This window comes from Leucoraja erinacea, chromosome 11, assembly GCF_028641065.1.
Source record: "Leucoraja erinacea ecotype New England chromosome 11, Leri_hhj_1, whole genome shotgun sequence".
NCBI lineage: Eukaryota > Metazoa > Chordata > Chondrichthyes > Rajiformes > Rajidae > Leucoraja > Leucoraja erinaceus.
In genome coordinates, this window is record NC_073387.1 from 21,819,803 (window position 1) to 21,847,523 (window position 27,721).

The following is a 27,721-nucleotide window of genomic DNA, read 5'->3' on the forward strand; positions in this document are numbered from 1 at the left end:
AATTCCAGAAGATTAGTCTAGCATGATTTCGCCTTTGTAAATCCATGCTGACTAAGACCAATCCTGTTACTGCTATCTTTTATGATTGACCAGCATCTTCCGCACCACTGATATCAGACTATCTGGTTTCTAATTCCCTGTTTTCTCTCTCCCGCATTTCTTAAAAAGTGGGATAATATTAGCTACCCTCCAATCCACAGGAACTGATCCTGAATCTATAGATCATTGGAAAAAGAACATCAATGCGCCCACGATTTCTAGAGCCACTTCCGTAAGTACCCTGGGATGCAGACCATCAGGCCCTGGGGATGTATCGGCCTTCAGTCCCATCAGTCTACCCGATACCATGCCCTGTGTAATGTGGATTTCCTTCTGTTCCTCCGCCACCCCAGATCCTCTGGCCACTAGTACATCAGGAAGGTTGTCTGTGTCCTCCTTAGTGAAGACGGATACAAAGTACCTGTTCAACTCTTCTGCCATTTCCTTGTTCCCCAAAATAAATTCACCTTTCTCAGTCTTCAAGGGTCCAACTTCAGTCTTAACTGATTTTTTCCTCTTCACATACAATACATCATGTGTAAAGAATGTTTTACTATCCTTCTTAATATTCTTGGTTAGCATACCTTCGTACTTCATCATTTCTCCTCGTATAACATTTTTAGTTACCTTGTGTTGATCTTTAAACACTACCCAATCCTGTTGCTACCCGCTCATCTTTGCTATGATGTATTTCTTCTATTTTATTGTTATACTGTCCCTGACTTTGGGTGGATCATAGACTACCAATATGCAGCTCCGTGTAAAGTTAATTCTTGAAGTACCCTAACTGGATCTATGTTCCACTTCCCCTTTGGAATCAACCAGAAACCCAGGCTTTCGCAAGAGATTCATGGCCTTTTGGTCCACTTCCACTAAACATGAACGCATGGTAATTTCAGGCAAGCGGCTTTCAATTACGGGTGATTTTATTTTTTTTGACATCTAAAGATTCAGCCCATCTATTACAGAGACCAAAACAACAAATCTCGCAGAGTATCAACGTTCCACTAAAAGCCATCTCACGTAACGATCCACATATATGGATATCTATAATAAAGAAAAGTTCGCCAATAGGTATTTTTATGGTGTTACCATGCCGTTGTAAATTAGCATTGGGCCTGAGACGTGGGACTGCTGTAGGGCTTCATAAAGAGAAAATCGCTCTTGGCCGACTCTGGAGACAGACAAACCGAATAAGTGTTCGCCTCAGGCACGCGGACCACTCGACCAGTCGTAGGATAGCGCAACGTTTCATCCATGACAGGGGTTCTGTGAAATGTATCGTGCGATTCTCCACGGTTGTAACAAAAGCGTCTTGAATTATATTCTTGGGGGATACTCATGTTCTGTTTACATTTAATGACAATGAGCAGAATGATCATTACTAGAAAGAGAGCGGTAGTACAACCGAAAATAATAATTAAATACATATTTAAGTCAGTGAACTGATCTGATCTTCTTAATAAGCTGTCACTTCCAAACACATTTTCAGTGATGTTCTCCAAAACTGTAATGTAAATTGTAGCCGTGCTTGATAGGCTTGGCTGCCCGTTATCTTTAACCAAGATAACGAGCGTTTGAGCAATGGTGTCGGACTGCAACATATTGCGCGCAATTCTGATTTCACCGGAGTTTCGCCCAACATTGAACAAATTGGGAGTAGTCGATTTCACCATCTGATAAAAGAGCCGAGCGTTCTGACCAGAATCTGCATCGGTTGCCATTATCTTGGTGACCAGGTACCCTTGGCCAGCTGACTGGGGCACGATCTCCGCTACTGCTGATCCACTCTGTTCAGAAGCAATTACCGGAGGGTTGTCATTTTGATCCAGAATGATCACATTCACCGTGGCGCTGCTGCTTAATGGAGGCATCCCGGCGTCACGGGCTTGTACACGGATCTGGAAGTTTTTACGTTTTTCATAGTCAAAAGAGCGCAGCCCGTAAATGGTGCCGTTAATTGAGTTAATGCTGAGGTAAGTGGACACAGGCAAGTCCAGTATAATATCGTCCTGCAAGGAGTATGAAACATAAGAATTCTGGTCCAGATCTGGATCCGTTGCAGTTATTGCGAAAATAGAAGCACCCGGAGCGTTATTCTCCATCACGTATAAGTTGTAGGATAGTTCAGCAAAACGCGGGGCGTTGTCGTTTACATCAGATATTGTAATCTGGATGGTTTTATTTCTTGATAGAGAAGGCGACCCAAAATCCTGAGCAATAAAACGTACTTTATACTCAGCGACAGCTTCACGATCCAACGGTTCACTTGTTATCAACTCATAATGATTTTTCGATGACGTTCGAAGTCTAAAGGGAAGATTTGTCGCGATGTTACATTGAAATTGGCCGTTTTCTCCAGAGTCGCGATCAATAACATTGATCAAAGTTACTAAAGTTCCCGGTGGAGCATTTTCTGGGACATTCCTCACAACAGGTGTCACTTTTATCTCGGGTGCATTGTCGTTTTCATCAATTATATCGATCAAGACTTGAGCGTGCCCGCTGATTGCAGGTGATCCGTGGTCCACAGCTTGCAAATTCAGAGAATAACTGTTTGATTCTTCAAAATCTATTCCTCCATGAACCCTAATCTCCCCTGTATAAGGATCCAAACGAAACGATTTGAGATCTCTTGCTGAAGCAACGTTGCTGAAAGAATATGTTAATTCAGCATTCAAACCTTCGTCCAAATCACTTGCTCTGATTTTCAGTACCACGGTACCTTGGGGTGCGTTTTCTCTTACGCTGACCTTGTTAATTTCATGCTGAAATACTGGTGGGTTATCGTTCACGTCCCCTACAGTAATGAGAATCTGAGTTGTGCCAGATCTCTCAGGTGTCCCGCCATCAATCGCCGTCAGTACTAGATGCAAGTCTACCTGCAGCTCCCTGTCCAATGGTTTATCTAACTGTAACTCGGCATTTACCACACCGGGAGCAATTCTCTGCGATTTTAGAATAAAATATTCGTTGGAACTGATCGTGTAAGAAACGACAGTATTTAGTCCAATATCTGGATCATTAGCGCTCTTGAGGGGAAAGCACGCACCAGGTGCAATCGCTTCGGATATCTGCAAGGCAATGCTGCTATCCTGGAATGTGGGGGGATTGTCATTTACATCAAGAATCTCCACTTCCCCACGATACACCACCATAGGTGCTTCCAGTATTAGTTGAAAAGGTATAGTGCACACAGGTTTTTGGTCACAAAGAAGCTCCCTGTCGATTCTTTCACGAACAGACAAAATCCCGTTCTCCAAATTAACCTTCAGATAATGTCCGCCATCATCGGAGGTTAGTCGCAATTTACGAGCCGACAATTGCAATATATTCAATCTCAAATCTTCAGCGATTTTCCCAACAAAAGCACCTATCTTCATTTCCTCTGGAATAGAATAGCGAATTTGTCCGAAATTAAGACCAGTGGTACATCCCAAAATAAAGAAAGCAAACCTACTGAACGTAATGGCGCTGCCGAGCGCCAGATTCGCCATTATTCCGCGATGAATTCTGTTCTAAACCCGGGCGTCTGCTCAAATAAACTGAAGAACGGATCTCACCACCGAATTACTTCACCAGTGTGTATACTGTCTGAATACATAAAACCGCGACGATTATCCTGCTCACACCAGGAGTCCACAAGCTGAACCCGCACTGCTCGCTTCTCACGTCGATTCTGCTCTTTCTTGCTCGAATGTGGGAGGGTCAATGGATCCATCTCTGCGTTTCAGATTCTGATTGGTAAACAGCGACACAGCCAGTCCCTTTTAATAACTGCATCTGCATTTCTTAAAGCTGGACTGTGCTCGCGAAGATTTCAGAGTGTACAACCAGAAATTGTAGTCCCTGATAAATTAGCTTTTCTATCTATTTTGCAAGTTAAGCCCTCAAAACTAATGATACCAACTTTAGAGGATAATGTAGCTAAAATAATACCATTTGGTGCCGATGCGCCTTCGGCGTAATATGGGATTAAGAATATTTCATCCAATGCAAGCAACCTGACATACAAACGGCTTGGGCATATAGCATTTTGTTTTTATTAATAATTTTCAATGAAATTTATACTACTGCTGCATCACAAGCAAAATAAATCAAGTGAATGATGACCACTTTCAGACTTACAGCAGCTGTCAACAGGTCGAAGTTGATGTTAGGTAATGTGCCAAATGAACGTACGATATCTCAATATATTAAGTGTCTTCACATTGGATGCAATCAATATAAATTAAACTTGGCTATTAAAAAAATCCATCTAGAAAACTGAACAGAATTATATTACTATCATGACTCTCACAAATCTCTCGAGTACTGTAATCAAGGATGTTTTAAATATATACTTGTACACTGACTCGATCATCTAAACGCGCCGTTCCCTTAACTTTTTATATGCGCAGTGGCAGGACAAATGGATTCATCGTTCTATTTGATATTCTCATTGGTACACTGTGGCATAACTGTTCTTTTACATAACTACTTCGACTGTGGATAAAGCTAGACTACTCCTGTTAAATATTTAATCGTGCACAAATACAAAACCTAGTATTTCTTAAGTTAACAATTCATTTACCTTTGCAACGCCTGCCCTCGATAGTTAGACGTTCTAACAAATATTTAACAGTTTATAACTACAAACCATTGGCATGACACAACTATTCAATTTATTTCGCAACATCCTTTTTCAAACCTCATGATTGTAAGATTAGCATCAAGATCGACCTAAAATTACGCAGTTCTAGACAAACATATCTATGATGTGGAACAAAATATTTAATCAATTTAAGAGAATTGGGCAAATGAACGTTTTGGGACCACAGTAGAATTCCATAACCGTGGAACCTTAAAGAGGTACTTTTCACATTCCTTCCAACATAAGTGAAAGAAGAAATGAACTTCCAAAAGAAGATACACGCAGTTGGCGTGTCAGATATTTCGGGCCACTGATACAAATTTCTTCCAGAACACTCATATCAAGCATCACGCGAAAAAGTATAAAATAATAACGCCGAACTTCAAATTCCGCGGCTTGACAGTGCAGAAATACTTCTGCTATGCCTTGCAGTTCAGTACTTTTGTGCACTCTGACGGTTGATACTGATTGGGCACATCCTCGAATATTTCTTCCTGGATGAACATTTTATTTGACACACCTCACATTACGTGGTTGACTGTGCAGTGCCGAGTTCGCCTGTGTGTCCAGTGCAATGTAACTTATTTTGTTGCACAAATGTCGTCTCAAAGGTAAAACTAATTGCTGTCAAAACTAGGAAGCGGGCGACCGTGTAACACTATGGGATGATGGAGGAGAAGGCAGGTTTCTCTTCGTAATTCTAACATGCGAAAGTGTTGGCACCCAAAATTATTCAATAGCGGCTCTAGTTCACATTCATTAATTTTCACAGAATAATTCTAATTCAGATGGTTTATTTCGCATGTGGACCACGTGCGTAAAAATGACCGAATGCTGCAAAACTGTGAGAACAGCATTCCAATGGAAGTACAATGGCACAAGCTGAGAAGTTGAAGTTGTATGCACGAATATGCTCCCGAGTGGAAGATCTACATAAAAAGATTCAGAAGTGTGTACCATGGTGATTCAGTAATGCGAGCTAAAACCTAAGAAGTATCATATTTATAATTTTTGGACTATATTCAATCGATGTACGAATCCATGGATTTCACATTTCCAGTAAAAAACAAAACATCAAATCTGAATCCGAGTGTATAATCCTGCTGCGTAATTGGTTAAGCTAGATCATATAATGCACTACTTCCATTGCACTGGTCATATACTTCCATTGAAGTATATGACCAGTAATGCACAATTAATTTGCAAATTGACGCAAAATTAAGATTTGAGTTGGAAGTTCAGAAACTAATAGTAAGCATCGCATCAACATAAACAAATATCAGTTCAATTTCTAGTTACAGCGGGTTTTATTATCGATACACAACAATTCACGCCATCTATCGCAGAAAACAAAAACAAACGCAGCGAAAGAACATATTTACCTAATTATATATTTGATAAGGTTCCGCATGGTAAACCGCTCTCGAAGGTTAGATCGCATGGGGTCCAATGAGAGCTAGCTGACTCGAGAGAAAATTGATTTCATGGAAGGGAGGGGAGGGTGACTGTGGAATGTTGTTTCTCAGACCGGGGGCCACAGGGATCGGTGTTCATCAGTGATTTTGCTGGGCTCATTGGTTTTGTGATTTATATCGACGATTTGGATGAGATTACACAAGACATATTTACTACATATGAAGATTGGCTAATGCAATGTAATGCAGAGAAGTGTAAGGTTTGCATTTGTAAAGTCAAACTATGGCAGGATGTACACGGTGACTGATACGGTCCTGGTCCTGATGTAAAGCTAATGGATCTAAGAATACACGTATATGATTCTTTGAAAGTGCCAGTACACGCAAAGAAAGTTTTAGGTCGCTTTCCCTTCATTACCCAGTGTATTGAATAGATTAGTTGTGACGTTATGATACAGTTGCACAAGACTTCTATGTGGCTACCTTTGCAGCATTGTGTTCAGTTTTGGTCCCCGTGCCATGGGAAGGATGTCAATAATCTGGAGAGAATGTAAAGAACAATTATGAGGATGCAGCTAGCGGTGAAGGCTTAAGTGATAGGGAAAGGTTTGGGAAACTAGGAATGTATTCCTTGGAGTTAGGAGGTGAAATGTTGATCTCGCAGACATGCATACAATTATGAGGGGGATATGTAGCGTGAATGCACAGAGAACTTTACCCAGATAACAACAATGAAACAAGCTAAACCGAAGCCTCGGTTTGATGGGAGGGAAAAAGTTTTTAAGGAACTTGAGAGTTTTTTTTTTCCATTCCGAAGGTGTTAGATATATGGAAGTGGTATTTGAGGCATATACCTAAACATCATTTAAAACACACTTAGATGGGTACATGGATAGGAAAGGTTTAGGGCGATATCACCCAAACACGAGCAAATTGAATTATTTTAATGCGGTGTTTGGGTGGCATGGGTAAGTTTGCCCAAAGAGCTTGCTTCCGTGCTCTATGACTCTGTGACACCGGTCGATGAGACCCACATTAATGCATTTCGAAAACAAAGGAAGCTGGGCAAAAAGCCAATCGCGATGTAACAGGATCTTTGCAATTTATCAATGAGCCTGAGCTATCGGAGCGCTGCATGGCTTTAAAAAGAGAAAACCGCTCTTCGCTGATTCAGGAGACAAACAAACTGAGTAATGGTTGGCTTCCGGCACGCGGACCATCCGGCTAGTCCCAGGATACCGTAACGTTTCTTCCATTTCAGATCTTCGAGTAACGGTGTCGCGAGAACTCCCGCCATTGTAACAAAAACGTCTTGAATTATATTCCCGGGTGATACTCATGCTCTGCTTGCATTTAATGCCAATGAGCATAATGATAATCATTAGAAAGAGAGCGGAAGTGCAACCGAACATGATGATCAAATACATATTTAAGTCGGAGAAATTAACTGAGCTTCTCAATAACTGATCATTTTCAGAAACGTTTTCAGTGATGTTCTCCAAAACAGTAATGTGCATTGTTGTTGTGCTGGAGAGAGTTGGCTGCCCATTGTCTTTAACCAAGATTAACAGCGTTTGTGTAATAGCATCCGACTGAGAAATACTGCGCGCTGTTCTAATTTCACCGGAATTTTGCCCAACCGTGAACAAAGTGGGATCGGTAGATTTCACTATCTGATAAAAGAGCCGTGCATTCTGACCAGTATCTGCATCCGTTGCCATTATCTTGGTGACCAAGTGCCCTTGACCCGCTGAGTGGGGCACGATCTCCGTTGCTGCTGATCTACTCTTTTCTGAAGGTGAAACAATTACCGGCGCGTTGTCATTTTGATCCAGGATGATCACATTCACCGTGGCGCTGCTGCTTAGCGGAGGCGCCCCGGCGTCACGGGCTTGTACATGGATCTGGAAGCTCTTGAGTTTCTCATAATCAAAGGAACGCAACGCGTAAATTGTGCCGTTAATTGAGTTAATGCTGAGGTAACTGGACACTGGTAACTTCTGGATTAGGTCCTCCTGAAAGGTGTACGTAACATAAGAATTCTGGTACAAATCTGGATCTGTTGCAGTTACTGCGAAAGTAGAGGTACCCGGAGCGTTATTCTCCATAACATATGCGTTGTAGGATAAGTCACTAAACCGTGGGGCATTGTCGTTTACATCAGATATTGCAATCTGGATGGTTTTATTTATTTCTTGACAGTGAAGGCAACCCAAAGTCCCGAGCTACAATATTTATGTTATACTCAGAGACAGCTTCACGGTCCAGCGGCTCACTGGTAATCAACTCGTAATGATTTTTCGATGACGTTCGAAGACTAAAAGGTGTATTTTTCGGAATATCACATAGAAACTGTCCGTTTTCACCAGAGTCGCGATCAATGACGTTAATCAATGTTATCATCGTTCCCGGTGGAACATTTTCCGGAATTTTATTCTTAAATGATTTCACTTTTATCTCTGGTGCATTGTCGTTTATATCAATTACCTCGAGTAAGACCTTGGAGTGCCCAATAACTGCAGGTGATCCGTGATCCTCAGCTTGAATATTCAGAGAATAGCTGTTTGCTTGTTCATAATCTAACTCTCCTTCAACACGAATCTCCCCGGTGTAAGGGTTCAAACTGAACAATCGGAGAAATCTCGGTGAAACTAGGCTGCTGAAAGAATAGGTTAGCTCAGCATTTAATCCTTCATCCAAGTCACTTGCTTTGACTTTCACCACCAAGGTACCTTGGGGTGCGTCTTCTCTCAATCTAGCTTTATAAATTTGATGATAGAATACAGGTGGATTGTCGTTCACGTCCACCACAGTGATGAGAATTTGAGTTGTGCCGGATCGCTGAGGGTTTCCGCCGTCGTTCGCAGTGAGAACAAGCTGAAAGGCTGACTGCAGCTCTCTGTCCAATGGTTTCTCTAACTGTAGCTCTGCATTTACAACACCATACTCAGTTTTCTGCGCATTTAGGCTAAAGTATTCATTGGAACTGATTGTGTAAGCAGCCACGGTATTTATACCAATATCGGGATCCTGGGCATTTTCGAGGCGGATGCGTAAACCAGGCGTCATCGCCTCGGATATTTGTAAGACAAAGCTGGTGTTCCGAAACGTGGGGGAATTGTCATTCACGTCAACAATTTCCACAACCCCGCGATACACCACCACAGGGTTTTCCAGTATGATTTCAAAAGGTATATTACACACGGTTGCTTCTCCACAAATATGCTCCCTGTCGATTTGTTCACGAACAGACAAAATCCCATTCTCCACGTTAACGTTCAGATATTGTTCGCCATCATCGGAGGTTAGACGCAATTCACGAGCCGACAATTGCGGGAAATTCAGTCTCAAATCTTCGGCGATATTCCCAATAAACGACCCTATTTTCATTTCCTCCGGAATGGAGTACCGAATCTGCCCAAGAATCAATCCCGTTACGTACCCCAGAATCATGAAGGCAACCCGACTGAACGCAATGGCGTTGTCGAACGCCGGATTCGCCATTTTCCGCGTTCAATTATTTTCCAAACCCGGGCGGCAGCTTCAATAAACTGCTCAGTGCGATTTACCAGCAAACAATTCAACAATGTATGTACCTTTTAAAAGCTTAAACGCACAACGTTTAACCTTCTCATCTTGGATTCACGATCTAAACGCGTACTGCTTGCTTTTCTCCTCGATTATGATTTTTCTGTGTGGGATGTGGGAGGGTCAATGGATCCATCTCTGTGTTTCACGTTCTGATTGGTAAACAGCGACACAGCCAGTCCTTTTCAATAACTGCATGTAAATTTCTTAAAGCTAGACTGCTCTCGTGAACATTTAAAAGTGTGCAACCTAAATTCCTATTCGTAGCTAAATTGGCGATTCAATCTACTAACAAAAGTTGTGCGTTCTAACCTTATGATACCAACTTGAGAGGATGACATAACACAAATATTGTCCTCGAGGAGTCTCCAACGTAATATGGGATAAGGATATTTCATCCACTGCAAACAATCATTCAGACTAAAGGCTTGGGTCTATATAATTGTGATTTAATTAATAATTTCCAATGAAGGTTATACCCCTGCTGAAACACACTCAATAAAATCATGTTGCAGATGATCAGAATTTGAACACATGTAGATATTAGGCAATTGATAGTAACCGAATTGATATAAGGAATCCTATGAATATAACAACTCCCAACATTTTATGTATCCTCACGTTGGATGCAAGAAATATACATTAAACTTGGTAATCAAAAGTCACATCAAAGGAACTTGGAATGTGTTGCGATGTTAGCGTGAGACCCACGAGGCTATTCACGGCATTATAATTATAGAATGTTCGACTTATGTGACTATCATCGAAACGCGTAAAATTAGCCGTTGCCTTGGGTGTTGACCTTTTTACTATGTAACGTCTTTTCAACAACAAGGTCGACAATACTTAAAGCAACAGTGCCCTCGTGAAATAGTTAATAGGGTATAAATACAAAACCTGATATTTCTAAAATTAACAATTAATTTTAATTTGCAACAGCTGCGCTCGAAAGCGAGACCGTTCTCGCAAATGTTTAACAGTGTATAACTGTAAAATATATTCATGACACTATTCAATTTTCATCGCAAAATCACTTTGAAACTCATGGTTGTCAGTTTAGCGTCAACATCTACGTAAAAAGAGGAACCTCGCCACAAATATATATGATGTACAATTGGACCAAAACACTTAATCAATTGAGGAGAATCAGGCGCACGATACTTTTGGAAGCACAACAGAATCCGCTGGCCATGTAGTGGGAAAGCGGTACGTCTTTTCGGCGTAGCAGTACAGAAATCCTCCTATGCGATGCCTTGTAGTCAGGTACTGTTGTGTCATCTGGCGGTTGATACCAATTTAGTCTCTTCCACTGGTCCATCATACTGGATGACTATTTCATTGGACACGCCTCGCATTATGTGCTTGACATGCATACTGCCGGATTCCCGTGGTCCGCGTAGAACATTGTAGCTTATTTTGTCTCACAAATGTCTTATTGAATTACAGTAATCTATAACGACGGTAATCAATAACGAGGGTATTGCGACCCGAAGATGAAGCGAGCGACGGTGCAACACTATACAGTATAAGATTACGGTGGAGAAGACTGCTTTCTGTTCGCAATTCGAATCCTCGAATTACCTTGCTGTCGAAACATATTAAATCGGGTCTGTAGTTCACAATAATTGTCACCGGTAATTCCATTTCAATCTCTGCCACCAAGTATATCACCGACTCCGGTGGCGAAGAATGGGAATGGTTTATATTGCACATGTGCACGTCTTGCTTGCACGCCCACCTTTTTTTCCCTTTCTCTCAGTCTTGAGCTGTATTAAAATGAAGTAACCTATGCTGAATTGCTAATACAAGTGTGGATCCTCATCACTGTGTGTGAGTTATGTCAATCCAACACCCGCCGCCCTTTGGAAACAAAGCGCTATCAGCCGCAGACTGGCGCGTAAGGCAATGCACAGCAGCACAGACGGCGCACATTATAATACACACAGCGCTACAGACTTGGCACGTAAAGGTAATACAGCGCTGCCTGTTTGGCACGTAAAGGTTTAAACAGAGCGTTGTCCGTATAACGCGTGGACATTTAAATAAAGAGCTGTCGGCTGCAGCGCTATGGGCTTTAAATAAACCGCTAATGGCTACAGCGCTATGGGGTTTAAATATAGCACTACCGGCCACAGCGCTGTGGGTTTTAAACATAGCGCTATGGACTTTAAACATAGCACTATAGCCACAGCGCTATGCGTCACAGACTATTCACGAAAATGCTCGTGTAACACCCGGCATCATGGGCTTGTACATGGATCTGGAAATTTTACAGTTTCTCATAGTCAAAGGAATGCAGCGCGTAAACGGTGCCGTTCATTTACTTAATGCTGAGGTAGCTGGACACTGGAAAGTCCTGGATAAGTCCCTCCTGAAATGAGCATGAAACATGGACATTTTGGTTCAATTCAGGATCCGTTGCTGTTACTGTGAAAATAGAGGCACACGGAGCGGTATTCTCCATCACATATCTGCTGTAAAATAATTCAGCAAACTGCGGGGCGTTATCGTTTACATCAGCTATTGTAATCATGATGGGTTTATTTCTGGACAGCGAAATCGACCCAAACTCCCTAGCATTTATTTCATACTCAGCGAGAGCTTCACGGTCCAGTGGTTCATTGGTAATCAACTCATAATGATTTGTCGGTGATGTTCGAAGACTAAAGGGTGTATTTTTCGGAATGTCACATTGAAACTGTCCGTTTTCTGCAGAATCGCGATCAATACCATTGATTAAAGTTACAAAGTTCCCTGTGGAGCATTTTCGAGAACTGCGGTCATGACCGAAGTCAATTTGATGTCGGATGCATTTTCCTTTTCATCAATGACCTTGCTCAACACTGTACATCATCCATAGCGCTATATTTGACACAGCATGAACGTTCAGAGAATAACTGTTTGCTTTTTCGTAATCTATCCCTGCGTCAACACGAATCTCCCCGATGTTGCTATCCAAACGGAACAATTTGAGAACTCTTGGTGGAAGGAAGCTGCTGAAAGAAAACGTTTACTCGGCATTCAAGTCACTTGCTTTGACTTTCAGCACCAAGGTACCTTGGGTGGGTTTCTCAGAAGCTGCCCTTATAAATGGTCTCCGAGAATACATGTAGATTGTCGTTTACATCCACTACAGTAATGAGAATTTGAGTTGTGCCGCATCTCGCGGGAGTTCTTCGTCATTCGCCGTCAGAACAAGCTGAATGGCTGATTGCCGCTCTCTGTCCAATGGTTTCTCTAATTGTAGCTCGACATTAACACCACCATGCTAAGTGTTCTGCACTGTCACCCTAAAATATTCAGTGGAGCTGATTGTGTAAGATGCGACAGTAATTATTCCAATATCGCGGTTATCCGCGCTCTCGAAAGGAAAGCGTCGTACACCAGGTGAAACCGCTTCGGCCATTTGTAAGACAAATCTGGAGCCCCGGAACATGGAGGAATTGTCATTTACGCCAAGATTTTCCACTACCACGCGACAAACTACCAAAGGGTTTTCCAAAATGAGTTCAAAATGTATATTACATACAGTTGCTTTTCCACAAAGATGCTCCCTGTCGATTTTTTCACGTCAGCCAAAAACCCCATTCTCCACACTAATCTTCAGATACTGTCCGCCATCATCAGAGGTTAGACGAAATTTGCGAGCCGACAATTGCGGTACATTCAGTCTCAACTGTTCCTCGATATTCCCAACAAACGATCCTATGTTCATTTCCACGGGAATAGAATACCGAATACGCTCGAGAATCAATCCCGTTATACACCGGAGAATTGTGAAAGCAACCCTACTGAACGCAATGTCGTTGTCTATCGCTGGATTCGTCATTTTCCGGATTGAATTATTTTCCGAAACCCGGGCTTCTGTTCCAATAAACCGCTGATTAAGGGTTACCAACAAATAGTTGCAACGATGTATCCACTTTATAAAAACTTAAGGGCACGACGTTTATCCTTCTCATCTTGAGAGCACAAGCCAAACGCGTATTGCTTGCGTTTCTCGTCGATTCTGGTCTTCCTTTCGGAAATGTGGGAGGGTCAATGGATCCATCTCTTCGTTTCAGGTCCTGATTGGTAAACAGCGACATAGTCAGTAATTTTCAATAGCTGAATCTAGATTTCTTAAAGCGGGACTGCCCTCGTGAACATTGAACAGTGTGCAACTATCAATCATAGTCTTTTTAATATTACTATTTCAGTCAATTTTCTGAGATGTGTTCGAACCAAATGATATTAACTTGAGCGGATGACATGGTAAATATTTACCTTTGAAGAATCGTCAACGCAATATAGCATCCTGCAAGCAAACATTCAGACTAAAGACATAGGCATATATCATTTTGATTGTATTAATAATTCCCAATGAAAGTTATACTCCTGTTGTAACACAACACAACGTTGATGATGGTCATATTCTGAACGCCAGCAACATAATTCTAAGTAGATTTTCGACAATAAAAGCAACGGAATGGATATCAATACAATTCTGAACGTATAATCTCCCAACGTTTATGTCTCCTCAAGTTAGATGCAAGTATAAATTAAAATTGGTAATTAAAAATATACATTAAAAAAACCTGAAATGTAAATACTTTGCTGTCGTGCCGCCCACGACGCTCTTCAAAGCATAATAATTATAGAATGTTTTAGGCGTCTTCTTGTTATCTTGCTATATCATCTAAACGCGTTAAATTTGTGGTTTCATTAGTTGTTGATCTTTTTACTACGACGTTATATTTGCGATTCTCACTGGTACACAGTGACTTAACTGGCATTTTCAACAACAACTTCGACAATAATGAAAGTTATACTGCCCTCGTGAAATACTTAATCGTGTGCAAATACACAACCTTTGTCTTTCTTAAATTAGCAATTCATTTTCACTTGCAACAGCTGACCTCGAAAATAAGACCCTTGTCGCAAATGTTTAACAGTGTGTAACCGTAAAATATAATCATGACACAATTATTCAATTTCCATCGCAACATTAGACATTGGAATTCATTATTGGCAGTTTAGCGTCAAGATCTACTTATAATTACGAATTTCACAAGTATGTATATATGATGTACGATGGGACCAAAATAATTCATAATTTGAAGCGAATCAGGCGCACGAACATTTTGGAACGATAGTAGCATCCGATAACCGTGTGATGGGAAAACGGTACTTCGCAAGTTGCACCCAGAAGCAATGAAAATATAAATGGCGTTGGCGTCAGGCTTTTCAGGCTATCAAAATCCATTTCCTCCAGATATTTAAATCCGGTGCAAAATAGCGTAAAATAATATCAACTATCTTGAATTTTCAGGCCTTGACGGCGCACCAAGACATAAATCATCCTGTAATATTGTACACGCCGACAGTTGGTGCTGATTAGTCACTTCCTCGGATCTATCTTATTGGATGAAATATACCTTTAACACACCTCGCATTATGTGCTTGAATGTACAGTGCCGGGTTCCCGCGGTGCGTCCAGATCATTGGAGCTTCTTTTGTCCCACAAATGTCTTCTTAAATTGCAGCATTGAATAAAATATTGTTATTCACTGCCGTCAAGGCGATGAAGCGGCCGATCGTGCAGCAGTATAGGGTACTGGAACATGGCGCAGAAGTCTGGTTCCGCGTCGCGAAAGTACTTTCCTACCGAAATAGGCTGCCGTTCACTTTAATTCATTTTCCTAGCAAAATTCCAATGCAGTTATTTCATTCCGCTTGTGGATTACATGCGTAAAACCGAGGAAATACTATAAAACTGTCAGAACAGCAGCCCAATCTAAATACAATGACATAAGCAAAGTAGCCGAATTAATTTGTACGAATTTTGTAAATAGTAGAAGATCTACTTTAAAAGTTACCTTGGTGATGGACTAATGAGATATAAAACCTAAGATGCATCCCGTTGATACTTGAGACACCATTCATACAATGTAGGATGTACTGCTTCGAGCGATCTCATTCGAGTTATGACGTTATATCTAACATGTGATAACAAGCATTCGTAATACCAAGGAACAGAATAACCGGTAACCTAATAACTATTTATTTCGTTACACTTCAGTCGAAAACGATACCATTTATGCTGTCACTTTACTGGTTTATCTCACCAATTTCGGACGAACTGCGAAACAACAATACATACACTGTTCAACTGAATATGAATTCTCAGAATGCTTTGTCTTGTGATGCTAAACGTTGAAGTACTACAACAAGATTCATGTACTACATTTATTTGGATAGTTGGCCCAATATCAAACATTTGAGTTGGAAAGTCAGAAACTAGTGGTTTGCATACATTCCACGTAAACAAACATTATTTCGAATTCTACTGTACATTGTGTTACTGATACACAAAATATCGCCCGTGCATTGCAGAAAACAAAAATAAACACAGAGACAGAACATATTTACTTAAATATATGCTTGATATGGGTCCGTATGGTAAGCTGTTTTGGGTGGTTAGAACGCATCGGATTCTATAGATCATGCTGACTGGATAGAGAATTGGCTTCATGAAAGGAAGGCAAGGTTTGTTGTGGAATGTCATTTCTCAGCTTAATTACTACGTATGCAGATGATAGTGAAGTAGGTGGCAACGTAGATAGTAAAGCTAGTTATCAAAAATTACAGCAGGTTCCTCATCAACTGAGCAAATGAGCTGCAGTATGGCAAATGCAATCTAATGCAGATAAGTGCGAGGTGTTTCATTTTGTGAAGTCAGAGCAGGACACGACCGATTTAATGTCTGACGCTGTCCTGGGAAGTGTTATAGAAACATAGAAACATAGAAAATAGGTGCAGGAGTAGGCCATTCGGCCCTTCGAGCCTGCACCGCAATTCAATATGATCATGGCTGATCATCCAACGCAGTATTCTTTACCTGCCTTCTCTCCATACCCCCTGATCCCTTTAGCCACAAGGGCCACATCTAACTACCTCTTAAATATAGCCAACGAACTGGCCTCAACTACCTTCTGTGGCAGAGAATTCCAGAGATTCACCAATCTCTGTGTGAAAAATGTTTTCTTCATTTCGGTCCTAAAAGATTTTCCCCTTATCGTTAAACTGTGACGCATTGTTCTGGACTTCCCCAACATCGGAAACAATCTTCCTGCATCTAGGCTGTCCAACCCCTTAAGAATTATGTAAGTTTCTATAAGATCCCCTCTCAATCTCCTAAATTCTAGCGAGTACAAACCAAGTCTATCCAGTCTTTCTTCATATGAAAGTCCTGACATCCCAGGAATCAGTCTGGTGAACCTTCTCTGTACTACCTCTATGGCAAGAATGTCTTTCCTCAGATTAGGAGACCAAAACTGTACGCAATACTCCAGGTGTGGTCTCACCAAGACCCTGTACAACTACAGTAGAACCTCCCTGCTCCTATAATCAAATCCTTTTGCTATGAATGCTAACATACCATTTGCTTTCTTTACTGCCTGCCGCACCTGTATGCATACTTTCAATGACTGGTGTACCATGACACCCAGGTCTCGTTGCATCTCCCCCTTTCCTAATCGACCACCATTCAGATAATATACTTTCCTGTTTTTGCCACCAAAGTGGATAACCTCACATTTATCCATATTATACTGCATCTGCCATGCATTTTCCCACTCACCCAGCCTATCCAAGTCACCTTGCAGCCTCCTAGCTTCCTCCTCACAGCTAACACTGCCCCCCAGCTTCGTGTTATCCGCAAACTTGGAGATGTTGCATTCAATTCCCTCATCCAGATCATTAATATATATTTTAAATAGCTGGGGTCCCAGCACTGAGCCTTGCGGTACCCCACTAGTCACTGTCTGCCATTCTGAAAAGGACCCGTTTACTCATACTCTTTGCTTCCTGTCTGCCACCCAGTTCTCTATCCACATCAATACTGAACCCCCAATACCGTATGCTTTAAGTTTGTATACTAATCTCTTATGTGGGACCTTGTCGAAAGCCTTCTGGAAGTCCAGATATAACACATCCACTGGTTCTCCCTTATCCACTCTACTAGTTACATCCTCGAAAAATGCTATAAAATTCGTCAGACATGATTTACCTTTCATATATCTATGCTGACTTTGTCCAAAGATTTCACCACTTTCCAAATGTGCTGCAATCCCATCTTTAATAACTGATTATAGCAGTTACCCCACTACCGACGTTAGACTAACTGGTCTGTAATTCCCCGTTTTCCCTCTCCCTCCCTTTTTAAAACGTGGGGTTACATTAGCTACCCTCCAATCCACAGGAACTACTCCAGAATCTAAAGAGTTTTGAAAAATTATCACTAATCCATCCACTATTTCTGTGGCTACTTCCTTAAGTACTCTGGGATGCAGCCTATCTGGCCCTGGGGATTTATCGGCCTTTAATCCATTCAATTTACCTAACATCCCGGCTAACCTGGATTTCACTCAGTTCCTCCATCTCATTTGACCCCCGGTCCCCTGCTATTTCCGGCAGATTATTTATGTCTTCCTTAGTGAAGACAGAACCAAAGTAGTTATTCAATTGGTCTGCCATGTCCTTGTTCCCTATGATCAATTCACCTGTTTCTGACTGCAAGTGACCTACATTTGTTTTAACTAATCTTTTTCTCTTCACATATCTATACAAGTGTTTGCAGTCAGTTTTTATGTTCCCTGACAGTTTTATTTCATAATCTATTTTCCCTTTCCTAAGCAAGCCCTTTGTCCTCCTCTGCTGGACTGAATTTCTCTCAGTCGTCTGGTAGGCTGCTTTTTCTGGCTAATTTATACGCTACATGTAGCATGATTCTGGACCCATCTGCTACATTTATGTAGCAGATGGGTCTAGAAAGACCGGTACATGGTTCCCTAAAGTGGGTCACATGTACAGAAGGCTTTTGGTACATTGGCTTCGATCACCTACACTATTCAGTAGAAACTTTGGGGCGTTATGCTAGAGTTGCATAAGACGTCGGTGACGGACACATTTGGAGTATTGTGTTCAGCTTTGAATACCCGGCCATAAGAAGGATGTTAGTGACCTGAAATGAGTGTAGAGAACATTTAGGAGGATGCTGCCAGGACTCGAGTGCTTACGTTCTAGGGAGAGATTGGGAAAACTCGGAGCCAGAAGGCTGAGAGCTAATCTTATAGAGTTGCATACAATTATGAGGGGAATAGATAGCGTGAGTGCGCACGGTCATTTACCCAGCGAAAGGCAATCAAGAAGCAAAGGACATGAGTTTACGTTGAGAGGAGAATGTTGTATTAGGAATGTAATTACAAAGAAACGCAGATGCTATTATATTCCAAATGTAGTTACACAATGCTGGAGTAACTCAGCTTATCCGGTAGAATCCGGTAAAATGGAGAGGTGAAGTTTCGGAAGAATCCTGACCCGAAACGTCACCTATCCATATTCTGATGAGACGTTCCCTGACCAGTTGAATTGCACAGCATTTTAAGTAAAGGTTTATTACGGTTCTGAGGGACATTTGTTTTCGCGCAGAGCGTGATCGGTTTACAGATCGACCTTCCAGAAGAGACAATTGAGACAGGTATCTTAATAACATCTAAAATACACTAAGATACAAGATACATGCATTGATAGGAAAGGTTCAGTGGGACATAGGTCAAACGCGACCTAAGGGATTATCTGTTAGGGGGGCATTTGGGGCGTCATGGACGAGTTTAGCCGGAATAACTGTTTGGATGCTGTTTGACTCTATGAAACCGCTCAAAGTGATCCATCTCAATAATCTAAAAAAAAAATCGCTGAAACGCCAATCGCAATATTATCAAATCCTTGCAATTCATCATTGCGCCTAAGACGTGGGAGCGCTGCATGGCTTCAAAAAGAGAAAATCGCTTTTCGCTGATTCAGGAGACAGGCAAACCGAGTAGTGGTTCGCTTCCGGCACGCGGACTAACCGGCCAGTCCCGGGATACCGTAAAGTTTCCTCCATTGCAGATCTTCGAGTAAAAGTATCACGAGGATCCCCACTATTGTAACAAAAACGCCTTGAATTATATTCCTGGGAAGCACTCATGGTCTGTTTACATTTAATGGCAATTAACAGAATGATAATCGCAAGAAAAAGAGCGGAAGTGCAAGTGAAAACGATTATTAAATAAAGATTCAAGTCGGTGAAATGATTTGAACTGCTCAACAAGTTATCACTTTCAGAAAGGTTTTCCGTGATGTTCTCCAAGACTGTAATGTGCACTGTAGCCGTACTGGATAGGCTTGGCAGCCCATTATCTCTAACCAAGAATAAAATAGTTTGTGCAATAGTATCGGTCTGAAAAATAATGCGCGCCGTTCTGATTTCACCGGTATTTTGTCCAACGTTGAACAGTGTTGGATCAGTAGATTTCACCATCTGATAAAAGAGCCGTGCGTTCTGACCGGAATCTGCATCAGTTGCTATTATCTTGGTGACCAAGTACCCTTGGCCAGCTGACCGGGGCACAGTCTCCACTGCTGCTGATCCACTCAGTTCGGAAGGTGAGACAATTAGCGGCGCGTTGTCATTTTGATCCAAGATGATCACATTCACCGTGGCGCTGCTGCTTAGCGAAGGTACACCAGCGTCACGGGCGAGTACATGGATCTGGAAGTTCTTGAGTTTCTCATAGTCAAAGGAACGCAGCGCGTAAATCGTGCCGTTCATCGAGTTAATGCTGAGGTAACTGGACACTGGAATATTCTGGATAAGCCCCTCGAGAAAAGAGTAAGAAACATAGGAATTCTGGTTCCGATCAGGATCTGTTGCAGTTACTGCAAAAATAGACGTACCTGGATCGTTATTCTCCATAACATACAAGTTGTATGACAATTCACCAAACCGCGGGGCGTTATCGTTTACATCAGATATTGCAATCTGGATGGTTTTATTTGTTGACAGTGAAGGCGACCCAAAGTCCCGAGCTACAAATTGTATATTATACTCAGCAACGGCTTCACGGTCCAGCGGCTCACTGGTAATCAACTCATAATGATTTTTAGTTGATGTTCGAAGTCTGAAGGGACAGTACTTAGGAATGTCACATTGAAACTGTCCATTTTCTCCAGAATCTCGATCAATGACATTGATCAAAGTTACCAAAGTTCCTGGATGAGCATTTTCTGGAACATTGCTCGGAGCAGATGTCACTTTTATTTCGGGTGCATTGTCGTTTACATCAATTAACTCAATCAGTACTGTGGTGCGACCCGTCATTGAAGGTGATCCGTGGTCCACTGATTGGACAGTCAGCGAATAAATGTTTGCTTCTTCGTAATCTACCCCGCCTTCAACGCGAATGGCCCCGGTGTGGGGGTCCAAACTGAACAATTTGAGAACTTTTGGTGGAACTAAGCTGCTGAAATTATAGGTTAGCTCAGCATTCAGACCTTCGTCCAAATCACTTGCTTTGACTTGCAGTACCAATGTACCTTGGGGTGCGTCTTCTCTTAAACTGGCCTTGTAAATTTCGCGATGAAAAACTGGTGGATTATCGTTAAAGTCCACCACGGTAATACGAATCTGCGTTGTGCCAGATCTTGCAGGTGTCCCACCATCATTCGCCGTCAGGACCCACTGAAAGGCTGCCTGCAGTTCTCTGTCCAGTGCTTTTTCTAACTGTAACTCAACATTTATAACGCCGGACGGAGTTCTCTGCGCTTTAAGAGTAAAATATTCATTAAAACTGATTGTGTAAGCAGCGATAGTATTCATACCAATATCGGGATCTTCCGCGCTCTCGAGGGGAAAACGTACACCGGGTGCAATCGCTTCGGACATTTGTAAGACAAAGCTAGTGTCTCGGAACGTTGGGGAATTGTCATTTATATCAATAATTTCCACTACCCCGCGAAACACCACCAAAGGGTTCTCCAGTATTATTTCAAAAGGTAGAATGCACACAGCTGTTTGTCCACAAAGCCGCTCCCTGTCGATTCTTTCACGAACAGACAAAATCCCATTCTCTAAATTAACCTCCATGTACTGTCCGCCATCATCGGATGTTAGTCGCAATTTCCGAGTCGACATTTGCGGTACATTTAGTCTCAAATCTTCAGCGATATTTCCAACAAAAGACCCTATCTTCATTTCTTCGGGGATAGAATACCGAATTTGTCCGAAAATCAATCCGGTTGTACAAACCAGAATTATCAAAGCGAACCTATTGAATGCAATGGCGTTGTCGAGCGCTGAATTCGCCATCATTCCGCGTTGAATTATTTTCCAAACCCGAGCTTCTCATCGAGTATACCTCCGACAGGCCTTACCATCAAATAATTCCAGCAATGCTAATTGCATAAATGGGTGACGTTTATCCTTCTCAGTTTCTGTAATCTGAAACCGCACTGCTAGTTGTTCTCGTCGCTTCTCGTCTTTATTTCTGGGATGTGGGAGGGTCAATGGATCTAGCTTTGCGTTTGCGATTCTGATTGGTTAACAGCGACACAACCAGCCTCTTTCAATAGCTACATGACATTTCTTAAAGCTAGACTGTGCTTGTGAATATTTAATAGTGAACAATCCGAATGCGTCTTTTTTCACAAATTGGCCATTCAATTTATTTTGCAAGGTCCATCTTCAAAATAAGTCGAATTTATTGTCATTTGCACAAGTACACAGAGGTACAGATGTAATGGTCATTTTACTTGCAGCAGCATCACGGAATCAAAGATACCGACAATATCACAATAATATGATTAGACACAGATTATATGTAAGATAAACAGAAATTCGGCAGAAAATAACTGTGCACATGACAATCGTTCATGATCAACACAAACAAGTCTTTGGTTCTGCGGGAGGTCGTCCGTGATATTCCGTTCTCGAGGGAGGATTAGTGTTGACCAAGTTTGTTCAAGAACTGTGTATGTAGGAAAGTAGATACACAATACTGAGGTAACTCAGCGCGTCATGCCACATCTCTGTACAAAAGGAATAGATGACGTCTCGGGTCGACGCCCTTCTTCAACCCTTGCTCCCCCTTTGTGGGGAAAGTGACAATTCCAGAAACTGATGGCGTGGCACCTCATGACCTCAGTACCTCTTGCATGATGGTGGCAGCGAGAAGAGATAGGAGGGGACCCTCGACGAGAAATTCCTCCTTTATGAGGCAGTGCCTCATGTGGATGCTTTCGATGGTGGGCAGATTTGTGCCCCTGATGGAGCCCGCTCATTTCATGTCTCTCTGCAGCCTCTTGAATCACGTGTGTTATAATTGCCATTCCACGTGAAGTTGCAATCAGTCAAGATACCTTCCATAGCAAACCCGGGCATGTTTGTTAGAGAATGTGTTGATATGTTGAATGTTTTGAAAATTTCGCAAGCAGTAGAGGTACCGGTGCGCCTTCCTATTATTCTATGCGCTGGGTTCAGGGCAGGTCATCTGAAATGTGAACGCTCTTAAATTTCAAGATACTAACTATATCCCCCGCCGACCACCAATTAAAAATTACATATGTTCTTCCTGATTCCCTTATCTGAACTCAACGATTAGTTCCTTGGTGTTGTTGAAACTGAGTGAGAAGTTTTGTTCTGGCACCACTTAAGCAGATGCCTTATCTCTCTCCAGTACGCTGACGCATCACCATCCGTATTTCGGCCGCCAACAATTATGTCATCTGTGAATTTATAGATGACACTGGATATTCGTTTAAACGCACAATCACAAATGTACGGAAAGTAGAGATGGTAACTAAGAACACAGCCTTGGGTTGAACCCGTGCTGATGGTCAGTGAAGAGATAATGGCGTTATCAACCCACACTAATTGATATCTGCACTGGGGGAGACAAATATCCAGTTACAAAGGGAGGTACAGAGATGCAGGTCGTGGCAAACTGAGGTGAATTTCGAGAGGTGTGGTAATGCTGTACTTTGAGCTGCAGTCAATGGCCAACAGCATGATGTGTGTATTTCTGTTATCCAGATAGCCCAATACAGAGTGGAAAGTCAGTAAGATATCACATGCTAGAAAATAAAAGAACTGCAGATGCTGCCTACACAAAAGGGCAACAAGTGCTGGAATAACTCAGCGGGCCAGGCAGATTTCCCGGAGAAAGGGATAGGTGATGATTCAGATCAGGGCCTCTCTTCAGCCAATTCTGGTTTCTTGGAAACGGGTATGATAGATGCCCTTTTGACACAGCTAGAACCTCATGCAGCAAAAGTTAGAGGCTGAAGATATCTTAGAATACTCCAACCAATTGGCCAATTCTTTAGAAGTCAGCCAGTAAATCGTCCGAGCGGTCACAATGTAACAAGGTTCCTTGAAGTCGTGAGTAACAACATTAACAGTCTGAAGAAGGTTCTCGACCCGAAACGTCACCTCTTCCTGTTCTCCAGAGATGCTGCACGACCCGTTGAGTTGCTCCAGCTTTTTGTGTCTATCTTCGGTTTAAACCAGCATCGACCGTACCTTCCTAAACAGTAACTGCCACGCCACCAGGTGGCTGATAGGCAGAGTTGACCAGGGGTAACCGATTGGTTGATCAGGTCTAAAGATCTATTCTGTTATTATACATGATATATTTGCTCTCATTACAAACTTAAATGGATTGAATGCTGACACCAGTTTCTCAAACTTTAATACACATTCTGCTCATTATTGTGCTATGGTATTCAAAAATAAATCCTACAAATCTGTAAATTCACCAGACGTTTTCGAACTGAGCATCCATGGCTTCAATGGAGCCACAATCATAACGGAGAAGTGCGCTCTTCAACAGCTAACCAGGAGCCAGAACAACTAAACAGAATCTGATATTATTTTACTGTATTGCAGAAGTCATCCCAGGATATGATGTGGTCAATCGGGCGAGGAGGTACAAGATTCTTGGTTCGCCGTACCTAACATGTCGCATGGAAAGCAAATGGTGGTGACATAACGATTACCACAGTCATAAAGGGCCAGACTATTATTAGTTCTGGCTTATGGTTATATGAATGCAAATTTCCTTGCCCGAATTCTATTTTATATCCCTGTGATATGTTTGTAATCGTAATCACTAAAGATCCAATTTCCACAATATTTGCAGGGAGTAAATTATCGTTTTGAAGTGAGATTTGAACTCAGATCTCTGAATTATTAGCTAAATTCTCTAGATTATCCACAGTCGCTCATGGCTATCGCGTTTTATCTTATGGTACCTTAAATGTACCGGAATGAGCAAATGAGAGGAACAGCAAACTCCTCGCGTGAGCGACAACATCTTTCAGTACTTACCAAATACCTGGAACATGGAAACCAGATTTTTAATACTTCTTCTGGTGCCTGGACTGGGCTTTCAGGTCCTCAGCTTCTGTTTCAGTGGCAAATTAGTCACCCAATGCCCCAGCCCATCCACACACACAAATCTCTGATACAGTTATTAACTGTGAGTCGAGGAGCCAGGAGCTGCAGATGCGGGAGTGTGCTGGAGGAACCTGTGAGGCTGTTTCTGCGGGGGAAATAGACGGACGGCACTTCGGGTCGGAATCCTTCCGTCTGAAGTTGAGTCTTTTCCCACCACAGATGTTGCCTGACTCGCGAATTTTCTTCAGCACTTTAGTTTCGCTATTAATTTTCAATGATATGTTCCTAACAATCACCACGATTAAATGCAAGGTGTGTCAGCGCTGCAGAGGTTAAGGACCTATTCATATCCCAGGTAAGTATCTTACTCCAAAATTGTCTGTCACGATCGAATTCGTCAAGTTAACTCCATGATCTTCATGATCCAAGGCGTAACTGTGGGCACTCGCATGGGCCACAGCTTTGCCTGGCTCTTCGAAGGGTACGTCGAACAATCACTGTTCCAGGCGTACACTGGCCCTATCCCCGAACTCTACTTCCGCTACATTGACGACTGCATCGGCGCTGCCTACTGCACCCATGCAGAACTCACTGACTTCATGAACTTCACGACTAATTTCCATCCTGCACTCAAATTCACTTAGACCATCTCCGCCATCTCCCTACCGTTTCTGGATCTCACCGTCTCCATCACAAGAGACAGATAATTGACCGACATCTACTGCAAACCTACTGACTCCCATAGCCATCTGGACTACACTTCTTTCCAGCCTGCTTCATGTAAAGACACTATCGCCTACTCCAAATTTCCCCGTCTACACCACATCTGCACCCAGGATGATGTTTTCCTTACCAGATTATCGGAGATGTCCTCATTCTTTAGGAAATGGAGGTTCCCCTCTTCCATTCTAGATGAGGCTCTCACTAGTGTCCCCTCGATACCCCGCAGCTCTACTTGCCCCCCCCCCCCCCCCCCCCACTCGCAACAAGGACAGAGCACCCCTTGTCCTCACCTTCCACCCCATCAGCCGTCGCATACAGCGTATATGTATATAAGCATAAATATATATATAAACGCGTCCCTTCCACTGCAACCGCAGGAGATGCACCATCTGCCCATTTACCTCCTCACTCGACTCCATCCAAAGACCCCGACAGTCTTTCCATGTCAGACAGAGCTTCATTTGCACCTCCTCCAACCTCATCTACTGTATCCGCTATTCCATGTGTCAACATTAGTACATCGGCGATCGTTTCGCTGAATACCTCCACTCAGTTCGCCTCCACATTCCTGACCTCCCTGTTGCTCAGCACTTTAACCCCTCCTTCCATTCCCAATCTGACCTTTCTGTCCTGGGCCTCCTCCATTGTCGTGGTGAAGCCCAGCGCTCATATTTCGCTTGGGTAGCTTAGACCCCAGCGGTATGAACATTGACTTCTCTAACTTCAATCAGCTCTTGCTTTCCCTCCGTCTCCATCCCCTCCCCCATCCCAGTTTTCCCATTCGTCTTCCTGTCTCCGACTACATTCTATCTCTGTTCCGCTCACTCCTCTGACATCAGTCTGAAGGGTCTGGACCCGAAATGTCACCCATTCCTTCTCACCAGAGATGCTGCCTGACCCACTGAGTTACTCCAGCATTTTGTGTCTATCCATGATCTTCAATTGTGGTCAGCGAATGATGGATCGCAACACGTGGACTTCGGTAACAAATAATCTGTTTATAATGCATTTCGGTTTCAGTTAGTAAATAAGGCGCCAATAAACCCAATTTCGGAGACGTCAAATTGATACCTTTAATATCGCTTCTACAAGTTCCACTATGTGAAGGAATTTGTCAAACGGAGCTCTTCGAATATCCATATCCTCCAAAGATGCTGTCTGACCCACTGGGGTACTCGGCACTTTGTGTTTTACAGATATCCTTTTCAAAATTCCCCGTGTATCACCGCACCTGCCAATCTTTGAAAATTTGGAGCTGGCATCATTCTAATGCCTGATATGCATTCTCGATGTATTAACTCCAAACCACCGCGTGAAATATTTTTTTTTTGTTGCATTCCAAGATAATTAAACTGGCACAGAAGTATCTTTACGCATCCAACAAACGGGCTCATGGAAACACATCAGCGATGCAAAGTTCTCCACAAATCTGGGCCTACAGCCTGCCTTTCTGGTTGGCCATGGGAATGGACGGCGTGACGTTAGCAGCCTGGAACAATGCAAAGAAAGGTGCTTATTAAACGGACCAAACATTGTTTTCCTAATGTTTACAAATCATATTTCGAATTGCCTGCCGAGGGGAACGATCGCATATAACAATTAAAGTATTGAACATGAAGCAGTACAGAACTGGGATAGGCCCTTCAGTCCACCATGAATGCGCCCACCACAAAGCCAATCTACCTACTCAAATCTGTCTGGACACGGTCGGTAAGTTTCCGTTCGATATTTCTCCATGCGCTTGTTCAATTGTCGCTTAAACGTAATCATCTGATTCAACCATCTTACCGGCAACGCATTCCAAGCAGCTGCCTCTGCCTATGTAAAGCATTTGCAACGCAGTCGTCTTTACATTCCCCCCTCGCACTGTAAATCTATGCCCTCTTCTATGTGTCATTGCCATGTTCGGAAAAGATTCTGACTATATCTTCTGCCTCTACCGCATTATAAGAGGTTTGGAAAATGTACAATTATATATTTCTATCTGCTCGCCCTCGCAAAATTACAATCCAAGTTTGTCTAAACGTTCCTGATCAAAAACACCCCGCGGGCATCGTTGCACTC

The 27,721-nt window shown here is 42.4% G+C and overlaps 2 protein-coding genes across 2 annotated transcripts in view; both read right to left on the bottom strand.

The window, feature by feature from the left end:
* The window catches only part of LOC129701366 (uncharacterized), a 27,420-nt gene extending 17,655 nt beyond the window's left edge, over positions 1-9,765 (bottom strand). Inside the window, 3 exon segments of the mRNA XM_055642501.1 lie at positions 1,149-3,557; positions 7,203-8,279; positions 8,281-9,765. Coding sequence (XP_055498476.1) covers positions 1,149-3,557; positions 7,203-8,279; positions 8,281-9,591 — 4,797 coding nt within the window. The 5' untranslated portion in view covers positions 9,592-9,765.
* A 5,844-nt stretch (positions 9,766-15,609) lies between these two features.
* LOC129701525 (protocadherin gamma-C5-like) lies at positions 15,610-21,997 on the bottom strand. Its single transcript, XM_055642774.1, has one exon. The coding sequence runs from the start codon at positions 21,848-21,850 to the stop codon at positions 19,463-19,465; it is 2,388 nt and encodes a 795-aa protein (XP_055498749.1). The 5' UTR covers positions 21,851-21,997; the 3' UTR covers positions 15,610-19,462.
* Between the last annotated feature and the right edge of the window lie 5,724 nt (positions 21,998-27,721).

Excerpts from the sequence above, each read along its gene's own strand:
- LOC129701525 (XM_055642774.1), bottom strand. The coding sequence starts at position 21,850 with ATGATGGCGAATTCAGCGCTCGACAACGCCATTGCATTCAATAGGTTC.